General features: G+C 44.0%; 1 protein-coding gene across 1 annotated transcript; it reads right to left on the reverse strand.

Moving 5' to 3' along the window:
* Positions 1 to 85: 85 nt before the first annotated feature.
* On the reverse strand, positions 86 to 27220 carry LOC112071093 (protein shisa-4). Its single transcript, XM_024138566.2, has 5 exons — positions 26935 to 27220; positions 8418 to 8580; positions 3182 to 3306; positions 699 to 932; positions 86 to 364 (listed from the first exon to the last, which is right to left on the reverse strand). Exons 1-5 carry the CDS (start codon positions 26996 to 26998, stop codon positions 162 to 164), a joined length of 789 nt encoding a protein of 262 aa, XP_023994334.1. The 5' UTR covers positions 26999 to 27220; the 3' UTR covers positions 86 to 161.

Consider the following 27220-nt stretch of genomic DNA (forward strand, 5'->3'; position numbering starts at 1 on the left):
GTCAGTCAGTCTGTCAGTCATTCCCACCAGTCAGTCAGTCAGTTTCTATCCCATCTGTCTGCTCTGTCTGTCTGTCTGTCGTCTGTCTGTCTGTCTGTCTGTCTGTCTGTCTGTCTGTCTGTCTCACGAGAGCGGGTGGATGGAGAATGGGAGGAGCTTCTTCAGTTGCCAGTCTTGGGAGTCTGAGGCTCCATGAAGGCAGGGTTGTAGGCAGGCTGGGCAGAGAGGAAGTCGGGCTGGGCGGGAGGTGCACAGGGATAGGCTGGCTGAGGCTGGGCTGGAGCCTGGAGGGGGTAAGACAGCTGTCCTGGACTGAACCCAGCCTGACTATAAGACACTGGGATAGCAGGAGGATAGGCTGGACCTGGTAGAGAGAGAGAGAGAGAGGACATTAAACACACCACACCAGAGACACGGAGAACACACCAAACGGTTCCTCCTCTTTTCACTTACAAATAAGCTTGACTTCCCACCTCCTCTGTTTGTTTTCAACTACAACTAATACCACACAACTAAGTAATACATTACCACACAACTAAGTAATACATTACCACACAACTAAGTAATACATTACCACACAACTAAGTAATACATCTAATACTATCATGATCATAACATGCCATTTTCTGTTGTAAACCGTTCTGCTTCGGTGTGCCCCACTAAACACGATCCTCACAACAGACTCTCCTGACACTTACCAGTCTCTTGGTAAGGAGGGGGTGGTCCTGGCTGGAAAGGCTGTCCCTGGTAGCCTGGTGCTGTGGGCATGGGCTGGCCACCTCCATAGCCGGGTTGAGGCTGAACCCCATACCCAGGCTGGACCGGCACGGTCTGGTAGGCAGGGTACTGGGGGGCCCCCTGGTAGGGCTGGACGGGCTGCTGGGGGTAGTGGGTGTTCACCACCGTTGTGTGGGCGGTCGTGGCGATCACCGCTGGGGAGGAGAGATACACCAGGGGTAAATAGAAAGTACCCTGTAAAAGGTACACATGGGTCTCTCTCAGGGTAGTTGAGAGCAAAGGGGAAAAAAAATACAACTAAACATTTAGGAATACGTTTCAGCCAAGCAGGCTATTAGAGACATTAGTTTGAAGCCACTACACAGACCTTCACGTCTCCTTTGTTTATGGTTCACTAGTCAAGACGAGTGTAGGTGGGAAGAGAAGAGACCCAGTGTGTATGGAATACCTCAGTGTTAACCATAGAGTGTAGATGGGAAGCAGAGGAGTTGTCTGACAGATACATGTCATACTCAAAGACAGGAGCTAGCAGTAGAGAGAGGGTGTGTGTGTGTGTGTGTGTGTGTACAGGGGGCAATATGTAGGCAGCAGCAACACAGCCTGACGATCAGAACGAGCGGTGAGAAACCCGTCAGAACAGTATCAGGTTTTCAGGAAGATATCTGTCCCATAATGCCACAAGCTCACACACATTTCTAGAGGAGGTTCATTTATTTAAAAAATGTTGCCAAACAACCTGGTAACATTCCACTCTTACGCAATGCTGCCAGTTTCCAAATATACCTACGGCCATCTTTGTGTTTCATTTCAAAATAAAAAGGTTAAATGAATACATTCTGGTGATGTCTTGTTGAATCATTGGATGAATCAGAAATGTTCAGGAAGTGTATAAATACAGAGTTTGGAATGGAAAAAAAAAAGACGTCACTTTGAGTTGTATCTTTCCCAGAACTCAAAAAAGAGGAAGAGATGTTTAGTTCCACTAAAGGTTCGGTTACTAACAGTGGATTTCTGTTCCACTGCAAGGAGGAAGTGGCTTACACAATTGGGTGTTGTTTGAAAACAACCATCACGTCCCAGCCCACTCCAGGGAGAGCTTAGCTGGGCCTGTGCGTCCCAAATGTCCCTATTCCCTATATAGTGCCCTAGTTTTTGACCAGGGTAGTGCCCTAGTTTTTGATCAGGGTAGTGTCCTAGTTTTGATCAGGGTAGTGCCCTAGTTTTTGATCAGGGTAGTGCCCTAGTTTTGATCAGGGTAGTGCCCTACAAACGGAATAGGTTGCCATTCGGGACGCACATCCTGCTGGCCGGGATCAAAGTGGGAGTGGTCAAACCACTTCCTGTATCATCACATCTAATCACAAAGCCCTTTTTACATCAGCAGATGTGCTTATATAGGGTCACAAAGTACTTATAACACAGGGTCAGAGATACTACAGTCAGAACTGACCCCCAGACTACAGAGAATACTACAGTCTGAACTGACCCCCAGACTACAGAGAATACTAACAGTCTGAACTGACCCCCAGACTACAGAGAATACTACAGTCTGAACTGACCCCCAGACTACAGAGAGATACTACAGTCTGAACTGACCCCCAGACTACAGAGAGATACTACAGTCTGAACTGACCCCCAGACTACAGAGAGATACTACAGTCTGAACTGACCCCCAGACTACAGAGAATACTACAGTCTGAACTGACCCCAGACTACAGAGAGACTACAGCTGAACTGACCCCCAGACTACAGGATACTACAGTCTGAACTGACCCCCAGACTACAGAGAGTACTACAGTCTGAACTGACCCCCAGACTACAGAGAATACTACAGTCTGAACTGACCCCCAGACTACAGAGAATACTACAGTCTGAACTGACCCCCAGACTACAGAGAATACTACAGTCTGAACTGACCCCCAGACTACAGAGAGATACTACAGTCTGAAACTGACCCCCAGACTACAGAGAGATACTACAGTCTGAACTGACCCCCAGACTACAGAGGATACTACAGTCTGAACTGACCTCAGATACAGAGAATACTACAGTCTGAACTGACCCCAGACTACAGAGAATACTACAGTCTGAACTGACCCCAGACTACAGAGAATACTACAGTCTGAACTGACCCCCAGACTACAGAGAGATACTACAGTCTGAACTGACCCCAGACTACAGAGATACTACAGTCTGAACTGACCCCCAGACTACAGAGATACTACAGTCTGAACTGACCCCCAGACTACAGAGATACTACAGTCTGAACTGACCCCAGACTACAGAGATACTACAGTCTGAACTGACCCCAGACTACTACAGGAGGCGTGAGAGGAGTGCACACACTTGAGAAAAACAATTAAAGCATATCTTTTTACATTTAAATCAATCTTGGAGTTACTAACATGTTAGTTTCATGTTGTGATGGTGCAAGGAGACTTACGTCTGGGCTTCCGGCACATTTTGTACAAGCAGCAGCAGGGACACACACAGCAACAGATTAAACTGATCATGAAGATGACAGCTGTCACTACGAATGACGAGATGGTCAAAGTGCTCATATTGCCACTGGAATAGAGAGAGAGACATACCATCAGTCAGTGAACATAGTGTATTTGGAAAGTATTCAGACCCCTTCCCCCTTTCCACATTTTGTTACATTACCAGCCTTATTCTAAAATGGATTAAATAAAAAATAATCCTCAATCTACACACAATAACCCATAATGACAAAGCAACAACAGGTTTTTGGAAATTAACTTATTAATTTAGATAAGTATTCAGACCTTTTACTATGAGACTCAAAATTGAGCTCAAGTGCATCCTGTTTCCATTGATCATCCTTGAGATGTTTCTCAACTTGGTTGGACATGATTTGGAAAGGCACACACCTGTCTATATAAGGTCCCACAGTTGACAGTGCATGTCAGAGCAACAACCAAGCCATGAGGTCGAAGGAATTATCCGTAGAGCTCCGAGACACAGATCTGGGGAAAGGTCCCAAAAAATGTCTGCAGCATTGAAGGTCCCCAAGAACACAGTGGCCTCCATCATTCTGAAATGGAAGAAGTTCGGTACCACCAAGACTCTTCCCAGAGCTGGCCGCCCGGCCAAACTGAGCAATCGGGGAAGAAGGGCCTTGGTAAGGGAGGTGGAAAATGGCGCCGACAGAGGGATGCCTCGCTTCTAGCCCTTAGGAAACTTTATAGTATTTGTTTTTTTAAATTAATTATTTCTTACATTGTTAGCCCAGAAAATCGTATGTGTTATCCAATAGTTCTACCCGGCTGTATGTAATATCAGAGCGGCATCAACTTACCAGCACTACGACCAGGAATACGACCTTCCCGAAGCGGATCCGTTGTCCGCACCACCCAGGGCATTTGAACTGATTCCAGAGACCCAAAACAACGTCGCCGGAGAAAAGGGAGTCGGAGCGGTCTTCTAGTCAGAGGCACGCGCACCACCCACCGCTTCCGAGTATATTTCTCACTAATGTCCAGTCTCTAGATAACAAAGTTCAAGAGATCAGGGCAAAGGGTTGCTTTCCAAAGAGACATCAGGGATTGTAACAACTCTGTTTCAAGGAAACATGGCTCAATCGGGATACTCTGTCGGAGTCGGTACAGCCACCCGGATTCTCAGTACATCGCACCGACAGGGATAAACATCTCTCATCTCATCAGGAAGAAAGGCGAGGGTGTATGTTTCACAATTGTAACAACATACAGGAACTCAAGTCCTTTTGTTCACCTGACCTAGAATTCCTCACAACCTAATGCCGACCGCATTGTCTCCCAAGAGAACTCCCTTTGGTTGTCACAGCCGTGTATATCCCCCCTCAAGCCAATACCACGACGGCCCTCAAGGAACTTCACTGGACTTCATGCAAACTGGAAACCACATATCCTGAGGCTGCATTTATTGTAGCTGCGGATTTTAAGAATTTGAGGAAAAGGATAACTAAATTCTATCAGCATATTGACTGTAGCACTTGCGCTGCTAAAACACTCAGACACTGCTACTCCAACGTCCGAAGTGCCTACAAGGCCCTCCACCGCCATCCTTTCGGCAAATCTGACCACGACCCCATTTTGCTCCTCCCTTCCTATAGGCAGAAACTCAAAACAGGAAGCACCCATTCTAAAGACTATTCAACGCTGGTCTGACCAATCGGAATCCACGCTTCAAGATAGTTTTGATCATGCAGACTGGGATATGTTCCGGGTACCTTCTGAGAATAATATTGACGTGTACACTGAGACGGTTACTGATTTCATTAATAAATCCATCCAATCTGACAGAGTTTGAGAGGATCTGCAGTGAAGAATGGAGAAACTACCCAAATACAGGTGTGCCAAGCTTGTAGCGTCATACCCAAGAAGACTCGAGGCTGTAATCTCTGCCAAAGGTACTTCAACAAAGTACTGAGTAAAGGGTCTGAATACTTATGTAAATGTGATATTTCAGATGATTAATTTTTATAAATTTGCAAACATTTCAAAAAAAAAAAAGTTTTTGCTTTGTCATTATGGGGTGTGTAGATTGAGGAGAAGGGAAAAAAAAGTCATTAATTTTAGCTTGCTATGTAGGGTGACACCCAGCAGTTAGCCTCTTCAACATGCTCAAAAGCCACATTATTCAATAATAGATCCAGATGAGGTTGTGTTGAGCAAGTGATTTGTCCACAAAAATGATGCTTTTAGTTTGACATATTTAGCACCAGCCTATTTCTAGTTACCCCATTCTGAATCTGACCAGAGCTCTATATTAAGGGTGTCAGTTGTTTTATTGTACTGAACTGTTACAGCCAACGTGTACACTGTTGAGTTATCAGCGTTCATGGACACACAGGTTTCATTCAAGGTCAGCGGAAGGTCATTAGTAAAAACAAACAAACTAAAATGGTCCAATTGGATAGGCAACTGTCCAAGGCTGCACTGAAGTCTAACAAAACAGCTCCCACAGTCTTATCACTTTCATTCAGCCAATCATCAGTCATTTGTGTCAGTGCTGAGAATGTCGATTGCCCTTCCCTATGAGCATGCTGAAAGTCTGTTTTTAAATTTGTTTTCTGTAAAATGACGTACTTGGTCGAACACGATTTTAAAAACAGAAGTTTGCTAACCTCCAGGCTGATTGAACCATTAAAAATGTGCTTTTCAGCGCAATGACCTTTGACTCCCTCCAGGCCTGAGGACACACTATCTTCTAGGCTTAGATTGAAGATGTGGCAAACAGGAGTCAATGTATTCTGCTGCCAACCTCAGTAATTTACCATCCAGGTAGTCGGTTCCAGGTGGTTTGTCCTTATTTATAGATAGTTGAACAAATGGTTGCTATTCCACACTAACTTTGCGGAATTCATATCTACAGTGTTCTTCTTTCATAATTTGGTCCGTTATGCATTTCTTAATTTATTTTCACTTTATTTAAACTAGGCAACTCAGTTAAGAACAAATTAAAATGTACAATGACGGCCTAGGAACATGCATAACTATGAAGGCTCAGCGTTTGTTGTTTGCATGGCATGCTTAAGTTTGCTAATCTTGTCAACAACAAAAAAGTTAAAAAAGGTAGTTGGCAAATATCAAAGAGTTTTGTTCTGAATGAGCCATCTGCCTCAGTGAAGGATGGAGTTGAGTTAGCTTTTCATTTAAAGTACTTTTTACTATCAAAAAGCTCCATTCTTTCTTCTATCATTCCATAGTTTCTCCTTTTTGTTTAGTTACGTGATTTCTCAATGTACTGTAATGTTTGCCAGTCTGCTGTGTTGTCAATGACTTATTTGCTATTCCCTTTTTCCTCATCCCTCTTAGCAAACATTTTTTTCAATTCATCCTCTATACATGGGGATTTGGCAGTTGTAACAGTCAGTTTCTGGATAGGCTCTTACCTGTCCAGGCTCTTACCTGTCCAGGCTCTTACCTGTCCAGGCTCTTACCTGTCCAGGCTCTTACCTGTCCAGGCTCTTACCTGTCCACTAAATCAGAAGAAGCAACTTCAAGTGCAGCGTTAGGACGTTCCACATTACGCTCATCAGACCAACAAATATTTTTCACGTCTTCAACATAGGAATAATTTTGCAAAAACCTCTCGTATGATCGCTCACTATTTTAGGTCTCGTCTTTGGATCTCCTAGATACGGCCGGACGGTCCATAGATACGGCCGGACGGTCCATTATATTATGATCGCTACATTCGATAGGTGTGGACACTGCTTTAGAGCAGATTTCTGCAACATGGTTGGAAGTTTTAATGTCCAGTGAAATGCCTTTATTGCCTCTAAACACAACAATGCAGTAATCAATATCAACGTGGCACTAAAGATAACATACAATGTAGAACAAAAAACACACCAGAAATGTAAATAACAGCAGGATATATGATCAAATGAGTAGCAGCAGAGTATATGATGGTGTGTGTGTGTGTGTATGATGGTGTGTGTGTGTGTATGATGGTGTGTGTGTGTGTGTGTGTGTGTGTGTGTGTGTGTGTGTGTGTGTGTGTGTGTGTGAGAGAGAGAGTCAGTGTGTAGTGTTCTGTGAGTGTGCATAGAGACAGTGCAAAAATAAAATACAACGGTCAACTCAGACAGTACAGGTAGCCATTTTGTTATCTATTAAACAGTCTTACGGCTTGGGGATAGAAGCTGTTCAGGAGCCTGCTGGTGTCAGACTTGATGCTCTGGTACCGCTTGCCGTGTGGAAGCAGAGAGAACAGTCCTCAGCCCAGTACACCACTGGAGCCGAGCTCCCTGCCATCCAGGATCTCTATCAGGCAGCGCGAAATTAAGGGCCGGGAAAATAGTTAAGACTCCAGCCACACAAGCCATAGAGTCCATACCACCCTCTGTAGCGTCCATGCGATCGAGGACGGTGCTGTTGCCATACCAGGCGGTGATGTAGCCAGTCAAGATCCTCTCAAATGGTGCAGCTGTAGAACTTTGAGGATTTGAGGGCCCAAACCTTTTCTTCAACCTCCTCACGACTGTGTGCGTATGTGGACCATTTTAATTACTTAGCGATTTGGACACCGAGGCACTTGAAGCTCGAGACCCTCACCACTGCAGCCCCGTGGATGAAGTCGTGAGTGAACAGGAAGTACAGCAAGGGACTAAGCACACACACCTGTGGGGCCCCCCGTGTTAAGGGTCAGCGTGGCAGAGGTGTTGTTGCCTACCCTCACCACCTTGGGTCGGCCCGTCAGGAAGTCCCGGATCCAGTTGCGGAGGGAGGTGTTCAGTCCCAGGGTCCTAACTCATCTGTGGGGTTGATGAGGGTGGTCTAGTCTTTGTGCATTTCTTTTTCGACTGAGGTTGTGACAGAGCCCACATCTACTGAAAGGGGCGATTCATTACTGATCTGACCTCAGCTTGGTCGGAAAGAGGAAAGGACGGCGGGGGTGTTGTTGAGGTTGACACCATAACAGAATGTCAAACCAGGCTAATGTGTTGGTGGCTCGGGGGTTTCAGCTGTAGTACAATACAGAGACTGCCTATGTTCTTCAGGTCTCAGACAAGGTTAGTACATAATCCCAGTACACTGAACTACCTGGTCAGTGGTTATATCTCGAGTCAGTCCCAAATGGTACCCAATTCCCTATATAGTGCACTACTTTTAACCAGAGCCCTATGGGGCATGGGTGCCATTTGATTTGGGCCATTTTTGTCCTCCTACCTGAATATGCAGTGGTCCTGTTCAGACTCACTCAGCTTGAGGGACAGGGTACTGCAGCAGTATCTATTGTCACACGTTCCACAGCACCACTGGTATGTACTGCAGTCCCGTTTGGTCTGGTAATGGCTGAAGGCATTTAGGTAGGCTTCACAGTCCTCTCCAGCTGGGTAGAAAATAAAAATACATTATAGGTTGGAGTTGGACACAGCTGGGTAGAATATACATTATAGGTTGGGAGTTGGACACAGCTGGGTAGAAAATACATTATAGGTTGGAGTTGGACACAGCTGGGTAGAAAGTATATTATAGGTTGGAGTTGGACACAGCTGGGTAGAAAATACATTATAGGTTGGAGTTGGACACAGCTGGGTAGAAAATACATTATAGGTTGGAATTAGACACAGCTGGGTAGAAAATACATTATAGGTTGGGAGTTGGACACAGCTGGGTAGAAAATACATTATAGGTTGGGAGTTGGACACAGCCGGGTAGAAAATACATTATAGGTTGGGAATTGTGTTCGAAAGACACACAGCAACAACAACGTTGACAGGTATAGAACAACAGAGTTATTGGTGTGGGTGAAGGTAGCCTGATGCCAGATACGTTTGTACCATCATGCCACTCCTAAGAGTAGCAAAGTGGCACAAACAGACTGGAGCCCAGGCTGATGATGATGGCTCTACGAGTTCGATATGGAGCCCAGGCTGATGATGATGGATCTACGAGTTCGATATGGAGCCCAGGGCTGATGATGATGGCTCTACGAGTTCGATATGGAGCCCAGGCTGATGATGATGGCTCTACGAGTTCGATATGGAGCCCAGGCTGATGATGATGGATCTACGAGTTCGATATTAGTTGACTTTTAGAAAGTTGGAAATTATCTGAAGCCTAAAATAAAATGGAGGTTGATGCTCATACAGCCACCAGAGGGCACTGTGACGTTCATGACGTGGCGGGCAGAAGAATAGCTGGCCTTCACACAAAATCGGGCGCAAAGACGGTTATAAAACGAGTAACTCTTGACCAAATGCCCTCACAATACGCATTTTTCATCATTTAACATTACACAACCCAGGAATGAGGTGAAAGCAATGACTGTATATATAAATATGACATGGAAGCAGAATTTTTTCCCCCTATTTTTAGCTAGTTAGTGACAAGCTAACATAGCATGGATTCCAACCAGCTTAACTACACAAGTCAAGTTATTGTTCGTCACCCAATAACAGGTGACAGGCAGTGGATATTGCAATAAAAGAATGATAGTTAACTAGCTAGCTAGATCATACTTCAGCAAATTCTACATTCAATCGTGTTTGACAGTGACAGAACATATAGTCCAGGGCCCTTAGCATCAAAAAGTGCTGAAACCGTTACGGAGCGGAATAAAGCGTCAGTTTTGGGATGCTTTAATTGATATTAGAAAGGGTGCCGCAAAAAATTGGGGCATGGCACCCCTATTATAATTTTTTGGTACATAATCCAATATGGCCGCCAATAATTAATCACATTATGTTAAGGTGATATTACTGTTGAATTGTTTTAGTTTACAATACAAATCTTATGTATTTGTGAGAAGTGGACCAGTCTTCGACAATATGCCGTTATATTTACTAAGTAACCTGCGCACAGTTGCAGAAATAGCCTGGAAACTACTACATGAATCACCTCAACAAAATGTCTTCAAAATAAAATAAATATATATATTTTTTTAAAGGTAAAACATGTAATCAAGTAAAACAAATTTCCAACATACCCTAGGAGTTACATTATGTAGCTAGGGGTGGCAGGTAGCCTAGTGGTTAGAGCGTTGGGCCAGTAACCGAAAGGTTGCTGGATTGAATCCCCGAGCTGGTAAGGTAAAAATCTGTCGTTCTGCCCTACTGTTCCCCAGTAGGCCGTCATTGTAAATAAGAATTTTTTCTTGCCTACATAAATAAAAAAGGTTAAATAAAACATTTAAAAATTGTGAAGCGCAGGATGACTCATAACCCACAGTCCCCTATAACGGGGCGGGCAGGTGGGGCAGGTTTAGGGAATTATAAATGTGTAATTCTTGCGCGATTCATTATCTACATTGAGGTTCTATCAATTGATTATTTTATTATATCGGGTGTTCGTGCTGACTACATCGGGCACGCGCGCATGTTGATTGTGCCCATACACACCAGACGCGATCATGAAACGCAGGTTAAAATATCAACTGTGAACCAACTATATTATAGTCGTGCCGGTCGGTGTCACTATAGTAAGGATTGGTTGAAGCTCAATGTTCAATTCAAATCTCCCTACCATCATATCTAAGCCAACATGACACAAATCGATGAAATTTCACAAAATCAACTTAATTTGGAGGTACACAGTACACTCCCCACCTCTCGTCATGAGCCACCCGGGCGTTATAGAGAACAACATACCGGATTTTTAACAGGGTGGTTAGCTTTAGGAAGAATAATAATAATAATTCTTGCCTCGATCTAGCTCAATATCTAGAAGTCGGATAGGAATGAGACCACAGCGTCCTTAAAGTTACACCTGCCACCTTTCGGACTGAATACGTTTGTAGGGGTAACAGTTTTGGTAAAATGTATAATTTAAACATCTCTCTCACGTGCTAAACTTCAGTCCATTAAGAACCAAAGATGTGCTAACTTTTTGTAGCATTTCTGACAATGCCAACATATTTTATAGCCGAAGCACAGCTTTCTAAACACCAGGTCTGTTGCTCAACAACAAAACAGCTGCCTGCACCAGGCTGCCAGTCATAAGAATGTGAACAAACCTAGGCTACAGTAGACAGCTGGCTGTAAGGTGGTATTCAAGCTGAGATTAATCAAATGCAAACATATATTTTTTTATTAGCTAGCTAGCTAATGTTAGGTTGCTTGTCCTAAGTGCAGCAGCTAGCCTCTGTAGTTAGCTAACACCAGTAGTCAACTGAAAGCTAGCTAGCTAACGAACAGGCAAAGAATGGTAGCTAGCCAATAAATGTGTTTTTCTTTTGATTAGCTAGCTAACATAACACCAGTCAGATGATACCTAATGTTGGCTAGGTAGCTAAGCAAAAAGCGAGGAAAGCTAGCTATATTTTGTTAAGTAAGGTTTTTAATGAGGCTGAAGTCATAATGTGTAAACTGCTGAACTAGACATTTGCATGTAATCAAATATGCACAAATAACCCCAACAAGACTACCACAACTCAGTGTTGAGTGGCTGGGATAAAAAATAAAATAGGACAAAACAAACATCACGACAAGAGAGACACCATAACACTACATAAAGAGAGACCTATGACAACATAGCATGGCAGCAACACATGTCAACAACACAACATGGAAGCAGCACTACATGGTAGCAGCACAAAACATGGTACAAACATTGGGCACAGACAACAGCACAAGAAGGTAGAGACAACAATACATCACGCGAAGCAGCCACAACTGTCAGTAAGTGTCCATGATTGAGTCTTTGAATGAAGAGATGGAGATAAAACTGTCCAGTTTGAGTGTTTGTTGCAGCGAACTGAAAAGAGGAGCGACCCAGGGATGTGTGTGCTTTGGGGACCTTTAACAGAATGTGACTGGCAGAACGGGTGTTGTATGGGGAGGATGAGGGCTGCAGTAGATATCTCAGATAGGGGGGAGTGAGGCCTAAGAGGGTTTTATAAATAAGCATCAACCAGTGGGTCTTGCGACGTGTATACAGCTGAAGTTGGAAGTTTACATACACATAGGTTGGAGTCATTAAAACTTGTTTTTCAACCACTCCACAAATTTATTGTTAACAAACTAGTTTTGGCAAGTCGGTTAATTCCAGTGGGTCAGAAGTTTCCATACACTAAGTTGACTGTGCCTTTAAACAGCTTGGAAAATTCCAGAAAATGATGCCATGGCTTTAGAAGCTTCTGATAGGCTAATTGACGTCAATTGAAGGTGTACTTGTGGATGTATTTCAAGGCCTACCTTCAAACTCAGTGCCTCTTTGCTTGACATCATGGGAAAATCAAAAGATTTTAGCCAAGATCTCAGAAAAAAAATTGTAGACCTCCAAAAGTTTGCTTCATCCTTGGGAGCAATTTCCAAACGCCTGAAGGTACCACATTCATCTGTACAAACAATAGTARGCAAGTATAAACACCATGGGACCATGCAGCCGTCATACCGCTCAGGAAGGAGACGCGTTCTGTCTCCTAGAGATGAACGTACTTTGGTGCAAAAAGTGCCAATCAATCCCAGAACAACAGCAAAGGACCTTGTGAAGATGCTGGAGGAAACAGGTACAAAAGTATCTATATCCACAGTAAAATGAGTCCTATATCGACATAACCTGAAAGGCCGCTCAGCAAGGAAGAAGCCACTGCTCCAATACCGCCATAAAAAAGCCAGACTACGGTTTGCAACTGCACATGGGGACAAAGATCGTACTTTTTGGAGAAATGTCCTCTGGTCTGATGAAACAAAAATAGAACTGTTTGGCCGCAATGACCATCGTAATGGTTGGAGGAAAAAGGGGGATGCTTGCAAGCCGAAGAACACCATCCCAACCGTGAAGCACGGGGGTGGCAGAATCATGTTGTGGGGGTGCTTTGCTGCAAGAGGGACTGGTGCAATTCACAAAATAGATGGCGTCATGAGGGAGGAAAATGATGTGGATACATTGAAGCAACATCTCAAGATATCAGTCAGGAAGTTTAAGCTTGGTCGCTAATGGGTCTTCCAAATGGACAATGATCCCAAGCATACTCCCAAAGTTGTGGAAAAATGACTTAAGGACAACAAAGTCAAGATATTGGAGTGACCTGAATCCTATAGAAAGATTGTGGGCAGGACTGAAAAAGCGTGTGCGAGCAAGGAGGCCTACAAAACCTGACTCAGTTACACAAGCTCTGTCAGGAGGAATGGGCCAAAATTCACCCAACTTATTGTGGGAAGCTTGTGGAAGGCTACCCGAAACGTTTGACCCAAGTTAAACAATGTAAAGGCAATGATACCAAATACTCGTGTATGTAAACTTCTGACCCACTGGGAATGTGATGAAAGAAATAAAAGCTGAAATAAATCATTTTCTCTACTATTATTATTATATAAAAAAAAAAAAATCAACATTATTTAACCAGGTAGGCTAGTTGAGAACAAGTTCTCATTTACAACTGCGACCTGGCCAAGATAAAGCAGAGCGACACAAACAACAACAGAGTTACACATGGAGTAAACAAACATACAGTCAATAATACAATTTTTTAAAAGTCTATATACAGTGTGTGAAAATTAGGTAAGAAAAGGGGAGTTAAGGCAATAAATAGGCCATAGTGACAGAAGATGAGTGTGCAAGTAGAGATACTGGGGTGCAAAGGAGCAAAATAAATCAAATAAATAACAGTATGGGGGATGAGGTAGTTGGATGGGCTGTTTACAGGTGCAGTGAACTGTACTGACAGCTGCAGCTTAAAGTTAGTGAGAGAGATCTCTCACTAAGAGTCTCCAACTTCAGTGATTTTTGCAGTTTGTTCCAGTCATTGGCAGCAGAGAACTGGAAGGAAAGGCGGCCGATTGGGGAATTTGCTTTGGGGGTGACCAGTGAGATATACCTGCTGGAGCGCGTGCTACGGGTGGGTGCTGCTATGGTGACCAGTGAGCTGAGATAAGGGGGGACTTTACCTAGCAAAGACTCATAGATGGCCTGGAGACAGTGGGTTTGGCGACGGATATGAAGCGATGGCCAGCCAACGATCGCCGAAGTCAGGGATCGGTAGGATAGTCAGTTTTACGAGGGTATGTTTGGCAGCATGAGTGAAGGATGCTTTGTTGCGAAATAGGAAGCCAATTCTAGATTTAAATTTGGATTGGAGATGCTTACTGTGAGTCTGGAAGGAGAGTTTACAATCTAACCAGACACCTAGGTATTTGTAGTTGTCCACATATTCTAAGTCAGAACCGTCCAGAGTATTGATGCTGGACGGCGAGCAGGTGTGGGCAGCGATCGGTTGAAGAGCATGCATTTAGTTTTACTTGCATCTAAGAGCAGTTGGAGGCCACGGAAGGAGAGTTGTATGGCATTGAAGCTCGTCTGGAGGTTAGTTAACACAGTGTCCAAAGAAGGGCCAGAAGTATACAGAATGGTGTCATCTGCGTAGAGGTGGATCAGAGAATCACCAGCAGCAAGAGCCACATCATTGATGTATACAGAGAAAAGAGTCGGCCTGAGAATTGACCCTGTGGCACCCCCGTAGAGACTGCCAGAGGCCTGGACATCAGGTCCTCCGATTTGACACACTGAACTTTATCAGAGAAGTAGTTGGTGAACCAGGCGAGGCAGTCATTTGAGAAACCAAGGCTGTCGAGTCTGCCGATAAGAATGTGGTGATTGACAGAGTCGAAAGCCTTGGCCAGGTCGATGAATACGGCTGCACAATGATGTCTCATCGATGGCGGTTATGATATAGTTTAGGACCTTGAGCGTGGCTGAGGAGCACCCATGACCAGCTCAGAAACCAGATTGCATAGCGGAGAAGGTAGGGTGGGATTCGAAATGGTTGGTGATCTGTTTGTTAACTTGGCTTTCGAAGACCGTAGAAAGGCAGGGTAGGATAGATATAGGTCTGTAGCAGTTTGGGTCTAGAGTGTCTCCCCCTTTAAAGAGGGGGATGACCGTGGCAGCATTCCAATCTTTGGTGATCTCAGACGATAAGAAAGAGAGGTTGAACAGGCTAGTAATAGGGGTTGTAACAATTGTGGCAGATAATTGTAGAAAAAAAGGGTCCAGATTGTCTAGCCCGGCTGATTTGTAGGGGTCCACATTTTGCAGCTCTTTCAGAACATCAGCTATCTGGATTTGGGTGAAGGAGAAATGGGGGAGGCTTGGGCGAGCTGCTGTGGGGGGTGCAGGGCTGTTGACCGGGGTTGGGGTGGCCAGGTGGAAAGAATGGCCAGCCGTAGAAAAATGCTTATTGAAATTCTCGATTATCGTAGATTTATCGTGGGGAGGAGGTGCTCTTATTCACCATGGACTTTAAGGTGTACCAAACCTTTTTGGAATTAGTGCTACAGGATGCAAATTTCTGTTTGAAAAAGCTAGCCTTAGCTAGTGTGTATATTGGTTCCTAACTACCCTGAAAAGTTGCATATCGCGGGGGCTGTTCGATGCAAATGCAATACGCCACAGGATGTTTTGTGCTGGTCAAGGGCAGTCAGGTCTGGAGTGAACCAAAGGCTATATCTGTTCCTGGTTCTACATTTTTTGAAAGGGGCATGCTTATTTAAGATGGTGAATAAGGCATTTTTAAAGAATAACCAGGCATCCTCTACTGTTGGGATGAGGTCAATATCCTTCCAGGATACCCGGGCCAGGTCGATTAGAAAGACCTGCTCGCTGAAGTGTTTTAGGGAGCATTTGACAGTTATGAGGGGTGGTCGTTTGACCGCAGACCCATTACGGACGCAGGAAATGAGGCAGTGATCGCTGAGATCCTGGTTGAAGACAGCAGAGGTATATTTGGAGGGCAGGTTGGTTATGATGATATCTATGAGGGTGCCCGTGTTTACGGATTTGGGGTTGTACCTAGTAGGTTCATTGATAATTTGTGTGAGATTGAGGGCATCTAGCTTAGATTGTAGGATGGCTGGAGTGTTAAGCATGTGCCAGTTTAGGTCACCTAACAGTACGAACTCTGAAGATAGATGGGGGGCAATCAGTTCACATATGGTGTCCAGGGCACAGCTGGGGGCAGAGGGTGGTCTATAGCAAGCAGCAACGGTGAGAGACTTGTTTCTGGAAAGGTGGATTTTAAAAGAAGAAGCTCAAATTGTTTGACATTCTTAAAATAAAGTGGTGATCCTAACTGACCTAAAACAGGGAATTTTTACTAGGATTAAATGTCAGGAATTGTGAAAAACTGAGTTAAAATGTATTTGGCGAAGGTGTATGTAAACTTCCAACTTCAACTGTACATAGATGACCAGTTTACAGAGGAATATAGTGTGCAGCAGCTAGTCTTCCTGGGGAAGCAAAATTAATATAAAATTTTTAAAACATTACAATGCATTCACAGATTTCACAACACACTGTGTTCCCTCTGGCCCCTACCACATATCTACAGTACTAAATACATGTGTATGTGTGTATGTTATCGTGTGTGTGTGTATGCATGTGCCTGTGTCTATGTTTGTGTTGCTTCACAGTCTCCGCTGTTCCATAAAGGTGTTTTTTTAATGTTTTTTAAATCAAATTTTACTGCTTGCATCAGTTACTTGATGTGGAATAGAGTTCCATGTAGTCATGGCTCTATGTAGTACTGTGTGCCTCCTATAGTCTGTTCTGGACTTGGGGACTGTGAAGAGACCTCTGGTGGCATGTCTTGTGGGGTATGTATGGGTGTCTGAGCTGTGTGCCAGTAGTTTAGACAGACCGCTCGGTACATTCAACATGTTAATACCTCTCATAAATAAAAGTAGTGATGAAGTCAATCTCTCCACCACTTTGAGCCAGGAGAGATTGACATGCATATTATTAAATGTTTGCTCTCTGTGTACATCCAAGGGCCAGCCGTGCTGCCCTGTTCTGAGACAATTGCAACTTTCCTAAGTCCCTCTTTGTAGCACCTGACCACACGACTGAGAAATAGTCCAGGTGCGACAGAACTAGGGCCTGTAGGACCTGCCTTGTTGATAGTGTTGTCAAGGCCTCTCCTTCCAGTTCTCTGCTGCCAATGACTGGAACGAACTACAAAAATCTCTGAAACTGGAAACACTTATCTCCCTCACTAGCTTTAAGCACCAGCTGTCAGAGCAGCTCATAGATTACTGCACCTGGGTTCGGGTTCAGTGGGTGTTCAGTGGGTGTTTTGTCCCAAATACAATGTTTTTCGTTTTCGAAATATTTAGGACTAACTTATTCCTTGCCACCCATTCTGAAACAAACTGCAGCTCTTTGTTAAGTGTTGCAGTCATTTTAGTCGCTGACGTGTATAGTGCTGAGTCATCCGCATACATAGATACACAGCCAGAGGCATGTCGTTAGTAAAGATTGTAAAAAGTAAGGGGCCTAGACAGCTGCCCTGGGGAATGCCTATTCGTGAATTGATTCACAGGTAAATAGTAATGTGCTCTAAACCGCTCTGGTGAAAAAAGTTGTTGCCCTGTCTCTAATCGTACACTGGGAGAACCTATTCAAGTTCGTAAATACATTTTGAAAATGTTAAAAAAAAGGCAACTTTACAGCTAGCTAGGGGAATTAAATATCACCTAACTTGATGCATGTATTATTGTAAATCAAAAACAAAAACTCCAAATGTATTTGCACGGTTGGGTGCATTGCTGCGAGTGTTGCCATTTGGGACTGCCTCGTGGGGGAATTCAGGCGTGTGTCCTGCAGAACTTCATGAGGATGGAAAGGAGGATCAGGAGGGGACCTGCAGTTGTCCTCCGTGCGCCAGAGGAGAGGTTTGGATGTTACCAGGAGGGGACCTGCAGTTGTCCTCCGTGCGCCAGAGCGAGAGGTTTGGATGATTACTAGAGGGGACTGCAATTTGTCCTCCGTGACGCCAGAGGAGAGGTTTGGATGTTACCAGGAGGGGACCTGCAGTTGTCCACCGTGCGCCAGAGGAGAGGTTTGCTGCTCTGCAGGATGTTGCCAGGATGGGGTCAACAACGCAGCACCTCCTACTTCTTCGAGGAGGATGCTGTTACCTGGCAACACCTTGTGTCATAGACTACACTATGCACAACCAAAATACTATTTTTAAAACGAGCCACCCACATTGCAATAAGCATTCTTCCATTTACTTAGCTACATTAGTGCATTCGGAAAGTATTCAGACCCCTCGACTTTTTAAAAATGTTGTTACGTTACAGCCTTACTCTAAAATGGAATAAATAAAAACATCTCCTCATCCACACACAACCCCATAATGACAAATCAAAAACAGGTTGACATTTTTGCAAATGCATAAATAAAAAAATTCCTTATTTATATAAGTATTCAGACCCTTTGCTATGAGACTCGAAATTGAGCTCGTGTGCTTCCTGTTTCCATTGATCATCCTTGAGATGTTTCTACAACTTGATTGGAGTCCACCTGTGGTAAATTCAATTGATTGGACATGATTTGGAAAGGCACACACCTGTCTATATAAGGTCCCACAGTTGACAGTGCATGTCAGAGCAAAAACCAAGCCATGAGGTCAAAGGAATTGTCCGTAAAGCTCCGAGACAGGATTGTGTCGAGGCACAGATCTGGAGAAGGGACCCCGAAACAATTCTGAAGCATTGAACGTCCTAGACACTTCCTAGAGCTGGCCGCCCGGTCAAACTGAGCTATCGGGGGGAGACGGGCCTTGGTCAGGGAGGTGGTCAAGAACCCAATGGTTACTGATAGAGCCCCAGAGTTCCTCTGTGGAGATGGGAGAACCTTCCAGAAGGACAACCATCTCTGCAGCACACTACCAATCAGGCCTTTATGGTAGAGTGGCCAGACAGAAACCACTCCTCAGTAAAAGGCAGATGACAGCCCACTTGGAGTTTGCCAAAAGGCACCTAAAGACTTCCAGACCATAAGAACCAAGATACTCTGGTCTGATTTAGTAGCTAGGACAGGCAAACCCCTTACTATTGTGGAGGACTTAATTCTTCCTGCTGCCGCAGATATGGCTGGGACAATGCTTGGGGAAAAGGCCCCAAAAAACTATACAGACAATGACTTACAGACATGTTTTGAAACAATTACTGCTTCACATACAAGCCAGTGAATTATATGAGTTACAGCTGGATGAGTCAACACACGTGGCGGGCCTGGCACAGCTCCTGGTATTTGTCCTTTACGTTTATGGGGGGGTCAATTAAGGAAGACATCCTCTTCTGCAAACTACTGGAAACCAGGAGAGGATATTTTTTAAAGTACTGGATAAGAGCGTCTGCTAAATGACTTAAATGTAAATGTAAATGTACTGGACAGCTTTGTGACATCAAATGGACTTTGGTAGTCCAGATGTGTTGGTATCTGTACTGATGGAGCAAAAGCCCTGACAGGGAGACATAGTGGAGTGGTTACGTGGCACACTGCAGCATCCACCGAGAGGCTCTTGCTGCCAAGGGAATGCCTGACAGCTTGAAAGACGTTGTGGCCACTACAGTGAAAATGGTTAACTTTGTTAAAGCAAGTCCCCTGAACTAGTGTATTTTCTGCACTACGCAACGATATGGGCAGCGACCATTAAACACTTTATAGCGAAGCACCTGAGTGAGCTGGGTGCGCAATTACGCAGGTACTTGTTCGAAACGGACGACACAAACAACTGGATTCGTTATCTCTTTCATGCCCTGCCTCCTCCACTTACCGATAACTGCACAAGAGAGCCTCATCGAAATTGCAACATGCGGTTCTGTGAAAAATTGATAAGGAAATATATTTTTAATTGTGTTTTAATAAATGATTAGAATATTACACTCCTGAAACCATAAGTCTGAAACCATGTGATTGTATGAAATTGATTAGAATCATTCGATTATTATAATACTGTGTGTGGTTTTAGTCAGGGGAATAATAATATATCCTGGAGTATAGTTCTTAGTCAGAATCAACGTTTTGGGGACAATGTGTCTAGTATCTTGATAACAGACTGTCTGTCTGAGCCAGATTCAGGGCCGACCTTGGCTGGGACACTGAGAACTTCCCAGTCCCAGGTCTCTCCCTATCTTAGGGGAGGGCAGGAAGACGCTATTCTCACCCCTAATCTCTATTGGCGGGCGGATACTTGATGGTTGGTGTGGAAGTATGTGTGTCACTATAATTGAAAGTCTGTGTACTGTGCACGTCAGAACGTTCCGTGAATAAACATTTAACTATTGTAGACTGGGCCTCTGTCTGTTTCATTTCTATCAGTATCATACAAATCCTGATAGTGCAGACTGAGTAATTAAATTGAATTGGTTAATGAACAGGAGAACATAATTCTCATAACAAAAATGAATTTAAAATCAGAAGCCACTGACAGATTTCTGGATTGGGCTGCACTCAGAGTCTCTTGCCTTGGCAAATCACGCTGTTAAGACACTGATGCCCTTTGCAACCACGTACCTATGTGAGAGTGGATTCTCAGCCTTCACTAGCATGAAAACTAAATACAGGCACAGACTGAGTGTGGATAATGATTTAAGACTGAGACTCTCTCCAATACAACCCATCATTGCAGAGTTATGTGCATCCTTTCAAGCACACCCTTCTCATTAACCTGTGGTGAGTTATTCACAATTTAAGAAACAAATACGGCTTTGTATGTAAGATGGTTAAAGAGCGAATTTATTGATTATATTATTATTTGTGCCCTGGTCCTATAAGAGCTCTTTATCACTTCCCACGAGCCAGGTTGTGACAAACTCACTCATTCTTATGTTTAATAAATGTATCGTATAGTGTGTGTGTGGCAGGCTTACAATGATGGCAAAAAACAACATTTGAGAGTGCACTGACCCTGGTGCTAGAGGGGGTACAGCTGGAGGTTGAATGTTTGAAGGGGTACAGGACTATAACAAGTTTGGGAACCACTCTAGTTATATCAGCTGTGTCGGTGAACCCCTCCCGCTTCTGCACTGCCTGACACAGAGGGCACAGCATGATCAGAGGTCAATGAAGCCTAGGCGGGAGGGGGGGGGGGGGGGGGGGGTTGGGGACTAAATTATATCCAGGCAGAGCGGTCACCGATGCTCGGCCAATGTGCTATGCCCATGGAAGCAAGCAGCGGCGTCTTTGTTGACAATCACAGTAGAAAACGTTACCTGTGTGGTGATACCTCAAGACATACCTCCAACAGGACCAGCTAACATGACCACTCTACGTAGCTAGCTAGCTGGCTAACACTAGCAGTCACGCTTAACAGAAAAATTGTACTCTAATCCATTTTTTTATTAATAATTTCTGTTGCATGTTAATACATTTTTATCCATGCTTATGTCGTTACGCGTTGTTAATTTTGTTGCTATGGTCACCGGCAGGCCATCGCATAGACTGGGCTGTCCCCTTCTGAGAGCCAACTTATGCTTGATCTTGATCAAGGCTTTCGACTCTGTCAATCAGGCCCTGTGTGTAGTTAACCGACCCTCTCTGCCCATTCATCGCCATTTTACCTGTTGTTGTTGTCTTAGCTGATTAGCAGTTGTTGTCTTACCCGTTGTTGTCTTAGCTAGCTCTCCCAAGCTTCACCTGTGATTGCTTTATGCCTCGCTTTATGTCTCTCTCAAATGTCAATGCCTTGTATACTGTTGTTTAGGATAGTTATCATTGTTTTAGTTTACAGTGGAGCCCCTAGTCCCACTGTACATGCCTTAGATTCCTCCTTTGTCCCACCTCCCACACATGCGGTGACCTCACCCAGTATAACCAGCGTGTCCAGAGATGCAACCTCTCTTATCATCACTCAGTGCCTGGGCTTACCTCCACTGTACCCACACCCCACCATACCCCTGTCTGCACACCTGAATCTATTCTACCACGCCCAGAAATCTGCTGCTTTTATTCTCTGTCCCCAACGCACTAGACGACCAGTTTTGATAGCCTTTAGCCGTACCCTCGTCCTACTCCTCCTCTGTTCCTCGGGTGATGTGGAGGTTAACCCAGGCCCTGCGTGTCCCCAGGCACTCTCATTTGTTTACTTCTGTAACCGTAAAAGCCTTGGTTTCATGCATGTTAACATCAGAAGCCTCCTCCCTAAGTTTGTTTTACTCACTGCTTTAGCACACTCCGCCAACCCTGATGTCCTTGCCGTGTCTGAATCCTGGCATAGGAAGGCCACCAAAAATTCAGAGATTTCCATACCCAACTACAACATTTTCCGTCAAGATAGAACTGCCAAAGGGGGAGGAGTTGCTATATACTGCAGAGATAGCTTGCAAAGTTCTGTCATACTTTCCAGGTCTGTGCCCAAACAGTTTGAGATTCTAATTTAAAAAATGAATCTCTCCATAAATAAGACTCTCACTGTTGCTGCCTGTTATAGACCCCCCTCAGCTCCCAGCTGTGCCCTGGACACCATATGTGAATTGATCATCAAGGAACCCACCAGGTACAACCCTAAATCCATAAACATGGGCACCCTCATAGATATTATCCTGACCAACCTGCCCTCCAAATACACCGCTGCTGTTTTCAACCAGGATCTCGGCGATCACTGCCTCATTGCCTGCATTCGCTATGGGTCTGTGGTCAAACGACCTCCCCTCATCACTGTCAAACGCTCCCGAAAACAATTCTGCGAGCAGGCCTTTCTAATCGACCCGGGCCACGTCGATTAGAAAGGCCTGCTCGCAGAATTGTTTAAAAAAAACAAAATCCTGGAAGGATATTGACCTCACCCCATCAGTCGAGGATGCCTGGTCGTTCTTTAAAAGTAATTTCCTCACCATCTTAAATAAGCATGCCCCATTCAAAAAATGTAGAACTAAGAACAGATACAGCCCTTGGTTCACTCCAGACCTGACTGCCCTTGACCAGCACAAAAACATCCTGTGGCGTTCTGCATTAGCATCGAATAGTCCCCACGATATGCAACTGTTCAGGGAAGTCAAGAACCAATACACACAGTCAGTCAGGAAAGCAAAGGCCAGCTTTTTCCAACAGAAATTTGCATCCTGTAGCTCTAACTCCAAAAAGTTTCCGGACACTATAAAGTCCATGGAGAACAAGAGCACCTCCTCCCAGCTGCCTACTGCACTGAGGCTAGCTAACACGGTCACCACTGATAAATCCATGATAATCGAAAATTTCAATAAGCATTTCTCTACGGCTGGCCATGCTTTCCTCCTGGCTACCCCAGCCCCGGCCAACAGTTCCGCCCCACCGCAGCAACTTGCCCGAGCCTCCCCAGCTTCTCCTTCACCCAAATCCAGATTGCAGATGTTCTGAAAGAGCTGCAAAACCTGGACCCGTACAAATCAGCTGGGCTAGACAATCTGGACCCTCTCTTTCTAAAACTATCCGTCGCCATTGTTGCAACCCCTATTACCAGTCTGTTCAACCTCTCGTATCGTCCGAGATCCCTAAAGATTGGAAAGCTGCCGCGGTCATCCCCCTCTTCAAAGGGGGTGACACCCTAGACCCAAACTGTTATAGACCTATATCCATCCTGCCCTGCCTTTCTAAAGTCTTCGAAAGCAAAGTTAATAAACAGATCACTGACCATTTCGAATCCCACCGTACCCTCTCCGCTGTGCAATCTGGTTTCCGAGCTGGTCACGGGTGCAACTCAGCCACGCTCAAGGTCCTAAACGATATCATAACCGCCATCGATAAAAGATTGTACCATGCAGCCGTCTTCATCGACCTGGCCAAGGCTTTTGACTATACGGTGATTGACAGACTCAACAGCCTTGGTTTCTCAAATGACTGCCTCGCCTGGTTAACCAACTACTTCTCAGATAGAGTTCAGTGTGTCAAATCGGAGTGCCTGTCGTCCGGACCTCTGGCAGTCTCTATGGGGGTGCCACAGGGTTCAATTCTCAGGCCTACTCTTTTCTCTGTATACATCAATGATGTCGCTCTTGCTGCGGGTGACTCTTTGATCACTACTCTGGACGGTTCGGACTTAGCTATTTATAGTTGTCCACATATTCTAGGTGTCTGGCTAGACTGTAAACTAGAGGTTGACCGATTAATCGGAATGGCCGATTAATTAGGGCCGATTTCAAGTTTTCATAACAATCGGTAGTCGGCATTTTTGGACACCGATCATGGCCGATTACATTGCACTCCATGAGGAGACTGCGTGGCAGGCTGACTACCTGTTATGCGAGTGCAGCAAGGAGCCAAGGTAAGGTGCTAGCTAGCATTAAACTTATCTTATAAAAAACTATGAAAAAACAATGAATCTTAACATAATCACTAGTCAACTACACATGGTTGATGATATTACTAGTTTATCTAGCATGTCCTGCGTTGCATATAATCGATGCGGTGCCTGCTAATTTATCATTGAATCACAGCCTACACAGCCTACGCCAAACGGGTGATTTAACAAGCGCCTTCGCGAAAAAAGCACTGCCGTTGCACCAATGTGTACCTAACCATAAACATCAACGCCTTTCTTAAAATCAATACACAAGTATACATTTTTAAACCTGCATATTTAGTTAATATTGCCTGCTAACATGAATTTCTTTTAACTAGGGAAATTGTGTCACTTCTCTTGCGTTCTGTGCAACAGAGTCAGGGTATATGCAGCAGCTTGGGCCACCTGGAAGACTTTTTCTTCCTAACAAAGACGGCCAACTTCGCCAAACGGGGGATGATTTAACAAAAGCGCATTTGCGGAAAAAAAGCACAATCGTTGCACGAATGTACCTAACCATAAACATATATGCCTTTCTTAAAATCAATACACAGAAGTATATATTTTTTTAAACCTGCATATTTTGTTAAAATAAATTCATGTTAGCAGGCAATATTAAACTAGGGAAATTGTGTCACTTTTCTTGCGTTCTGTGCAACAGAGTCAGGGTATATGCAACAGTTTGGGCCGCCTGGCTCGTTGCAAACTAATTTGCTAGAATGTTACGTAATTATGCCATAACATTGAAGGTTGTGCAACGTAACAGCAATATTTAGACTTATGGATGCCACCCGTTAGATAAAATACGGAACGGTTCCGTATTTCACTGAAAGAATAAACGTTTTGTTCTCCAAATGTTAGTTTCCGGATTTGACCATATTAATGACCTAAGGTTCGTATTTCTGTGTGTTATTATAATTAAGTCTATGATTTGATAGAGCAGTCTGACTGAGCAGTGGTAGGCAGCAGCAGGCTCGTACGCATTCATTCAAACAGCACTTTACTGCATTTGCTAGCAGCTCTTCGCAATTCTTCAAGCATTGCGCGGTTTATGACTTCAAGCCTATCAACTCCTGAGATTAGGCTGGCAATACTAAAGTACCTATTAGAACATCCAATAGACAAAGGTCTACGAAATACAAATGGTATAGAGAGAAATAGTCCCATAATAACTACAATCTAAAACTTCTTAACTGGGAATATTGAAGACTCATGTTAAAAGGAACCACCAGCTTTCATATGTTCTCATGTTCTGAGCAAGGAACTTAAACGTTAGCTTTCTTACATGGCACATATTGCACTTTTACGTTCTTCTCCAACACTTTGTTTTTGCATTATTTAAACCAAATTGAACATGTTTCATTATTTATTTGAGACTAAATAGATTTTATTGATGTATTATATTAAGTTAAAATAAGTGTTTACAAATATATATATATATATATTTGTAATAATGACAATTACAGCAATACTGAATGAACACTTATTTTAACTTAATATAATACATCAATAAAATCAATTTAGTCTCAAATAAATAATGAAACATGTTAAGCATCATATTAAGCATCTCCAATCCAAAATGAAATCTAGAATCGGCTTCCTATTTCGCAACAAAGCCTCCTCCACTCATGCTGCCAAACATACCCTCGTAAATCTGACTATCCTACCAATCCTTGACTTTGACGATGTCATTTACAAAATAGCCTCCAACACTACCTACCTCATCACAAAATGTGTTTTTCTGCAAACCTGTATTTCTACTTGCACATCCTCATCTGCACATATATCACTCCAGTGTAAATTGCTAAATTGTAATTACTTCGCAACTATGGCCTATTTATTGCCTTACCTCCTTACTCCATTTGCACTCTGTATATAGACTTTTCTACTGTATTATTGACTGTACGTTTGTTTACTCCATGTGTAACTATGTGTTGTTGTATGTGTTGCACTGCTTTGCTTTATCTTGGCCAGGTCTCAGTTGTAAATTAGAACTTGTTCTCAACTGGCCTACCTGGTTAAATAAAGGTGAAATAAATAAATAAAAACAATCTGAAAATGTGGTCGGAGGCACCAGATGGATGATGTGACGCAAAACGCGGAGCCTCCGTACGCACGCAGGCTCTGTGAATTATACCGCAACGCTTTGCGCCTCTCCACCTCTTTAACACTGCGGAGGACTGAGCATTCACATGATTGGTTGACGGGAGGTGAACGCTGGAGGTCCTGTATGAAAACAAAGTCACTTCCAAGGCAACAACTCTGCCATGCCCAGGGCAGCACAGGAAGTATGAATGTCCTGACTTCTGCAGAGGCCATATCACCGTAAATACAGCACGGCCAAAGCAGACCTCAGACTGACCAGCGCCTTTGAGTCGTGTGTGAAGGCACTAACCGCTTTGACTAGAGACAAGTGCTGCACTTGTCGGGGTACTCGGCGATATCCCACTGGACGTCTGAAACCCGCTTTAATACAAAGGCAAAGTCATGCCATAACTAGTCATAATGTATGTAGTTAGCAACAGACGTTAGCATGTTAGTTAGACAGACTCGCCACACCTCAGACATTGAGCAATGCAAACGGCAGATGATGTCATTTCACTTAGCTAGGCTAGCTCTGGAGAAGAAAAAAACTAACAAATATCAGACTGATATAAAGTTCAACAAAAATGTTTGTTCGTTGTAGATTGCCAAACTCACCTGTCACGAAGGGGATCAGAGACCCACACAAAATGACAGTAACAAGGGACAGACTTTTCGCCATGGCTCCGTTAATTCCGATGCTAACACGACCCCCGGTACGATAGCTACTTTCTATGTCCCTACCAAAATGCTAAACCAACTAGTGATGGGAGATTGATGCAGTATTCAACGCATACCAATCCGACACGGTGTTTTTCAAACGAAGATAATGGATATACCAACAAGAGACTTGTCTCTCCGCCCAACAATGGGAGTTGTTGTCCACAAAGCGGCACCGCAGGCT

The sequence above is a fragment of the Salvelinus sp. IW2-2015 genome, unplaced genomic scaffold, assembly GCF_002910315.2.
Source record: "Salvelinus sp. IW2-2015 unplaced genomic scaffold, ASM291031v2 Un_scaffold1517, whole genome shotgun sequence".
Taxonomy (NCBI): Eukaryota; Metazoa; Chordata; class Actinopteri; order Salmoniformes; family Salmonidae; genus Salvelinus; species Salvelinus sp. IW2-2015.

Coding starts and splice junctions, on each gene's coding strand:
- LOC112071093 (XM_024138566.2), bottom strand. CDS start 26,998: ATGGCGAAAAGTCTGTCCCTTGTTACTGTCATTTTGTGTGGGTCTCTG. Junction 933..3,181: donor AATGTGCCGGAAGCCCAGAC/GTAAGTCTCCTT, acceptor TCTCCTCCCCAG/CGGTGATCGCCACGACCGCC. Junction 365..698: donor CCCTCCTTACCAAGAGACTG/GTAAGTGTCAGG, acceptor TCTCTCTACCAG/GTCCAGCCTATCCTCCTGCT.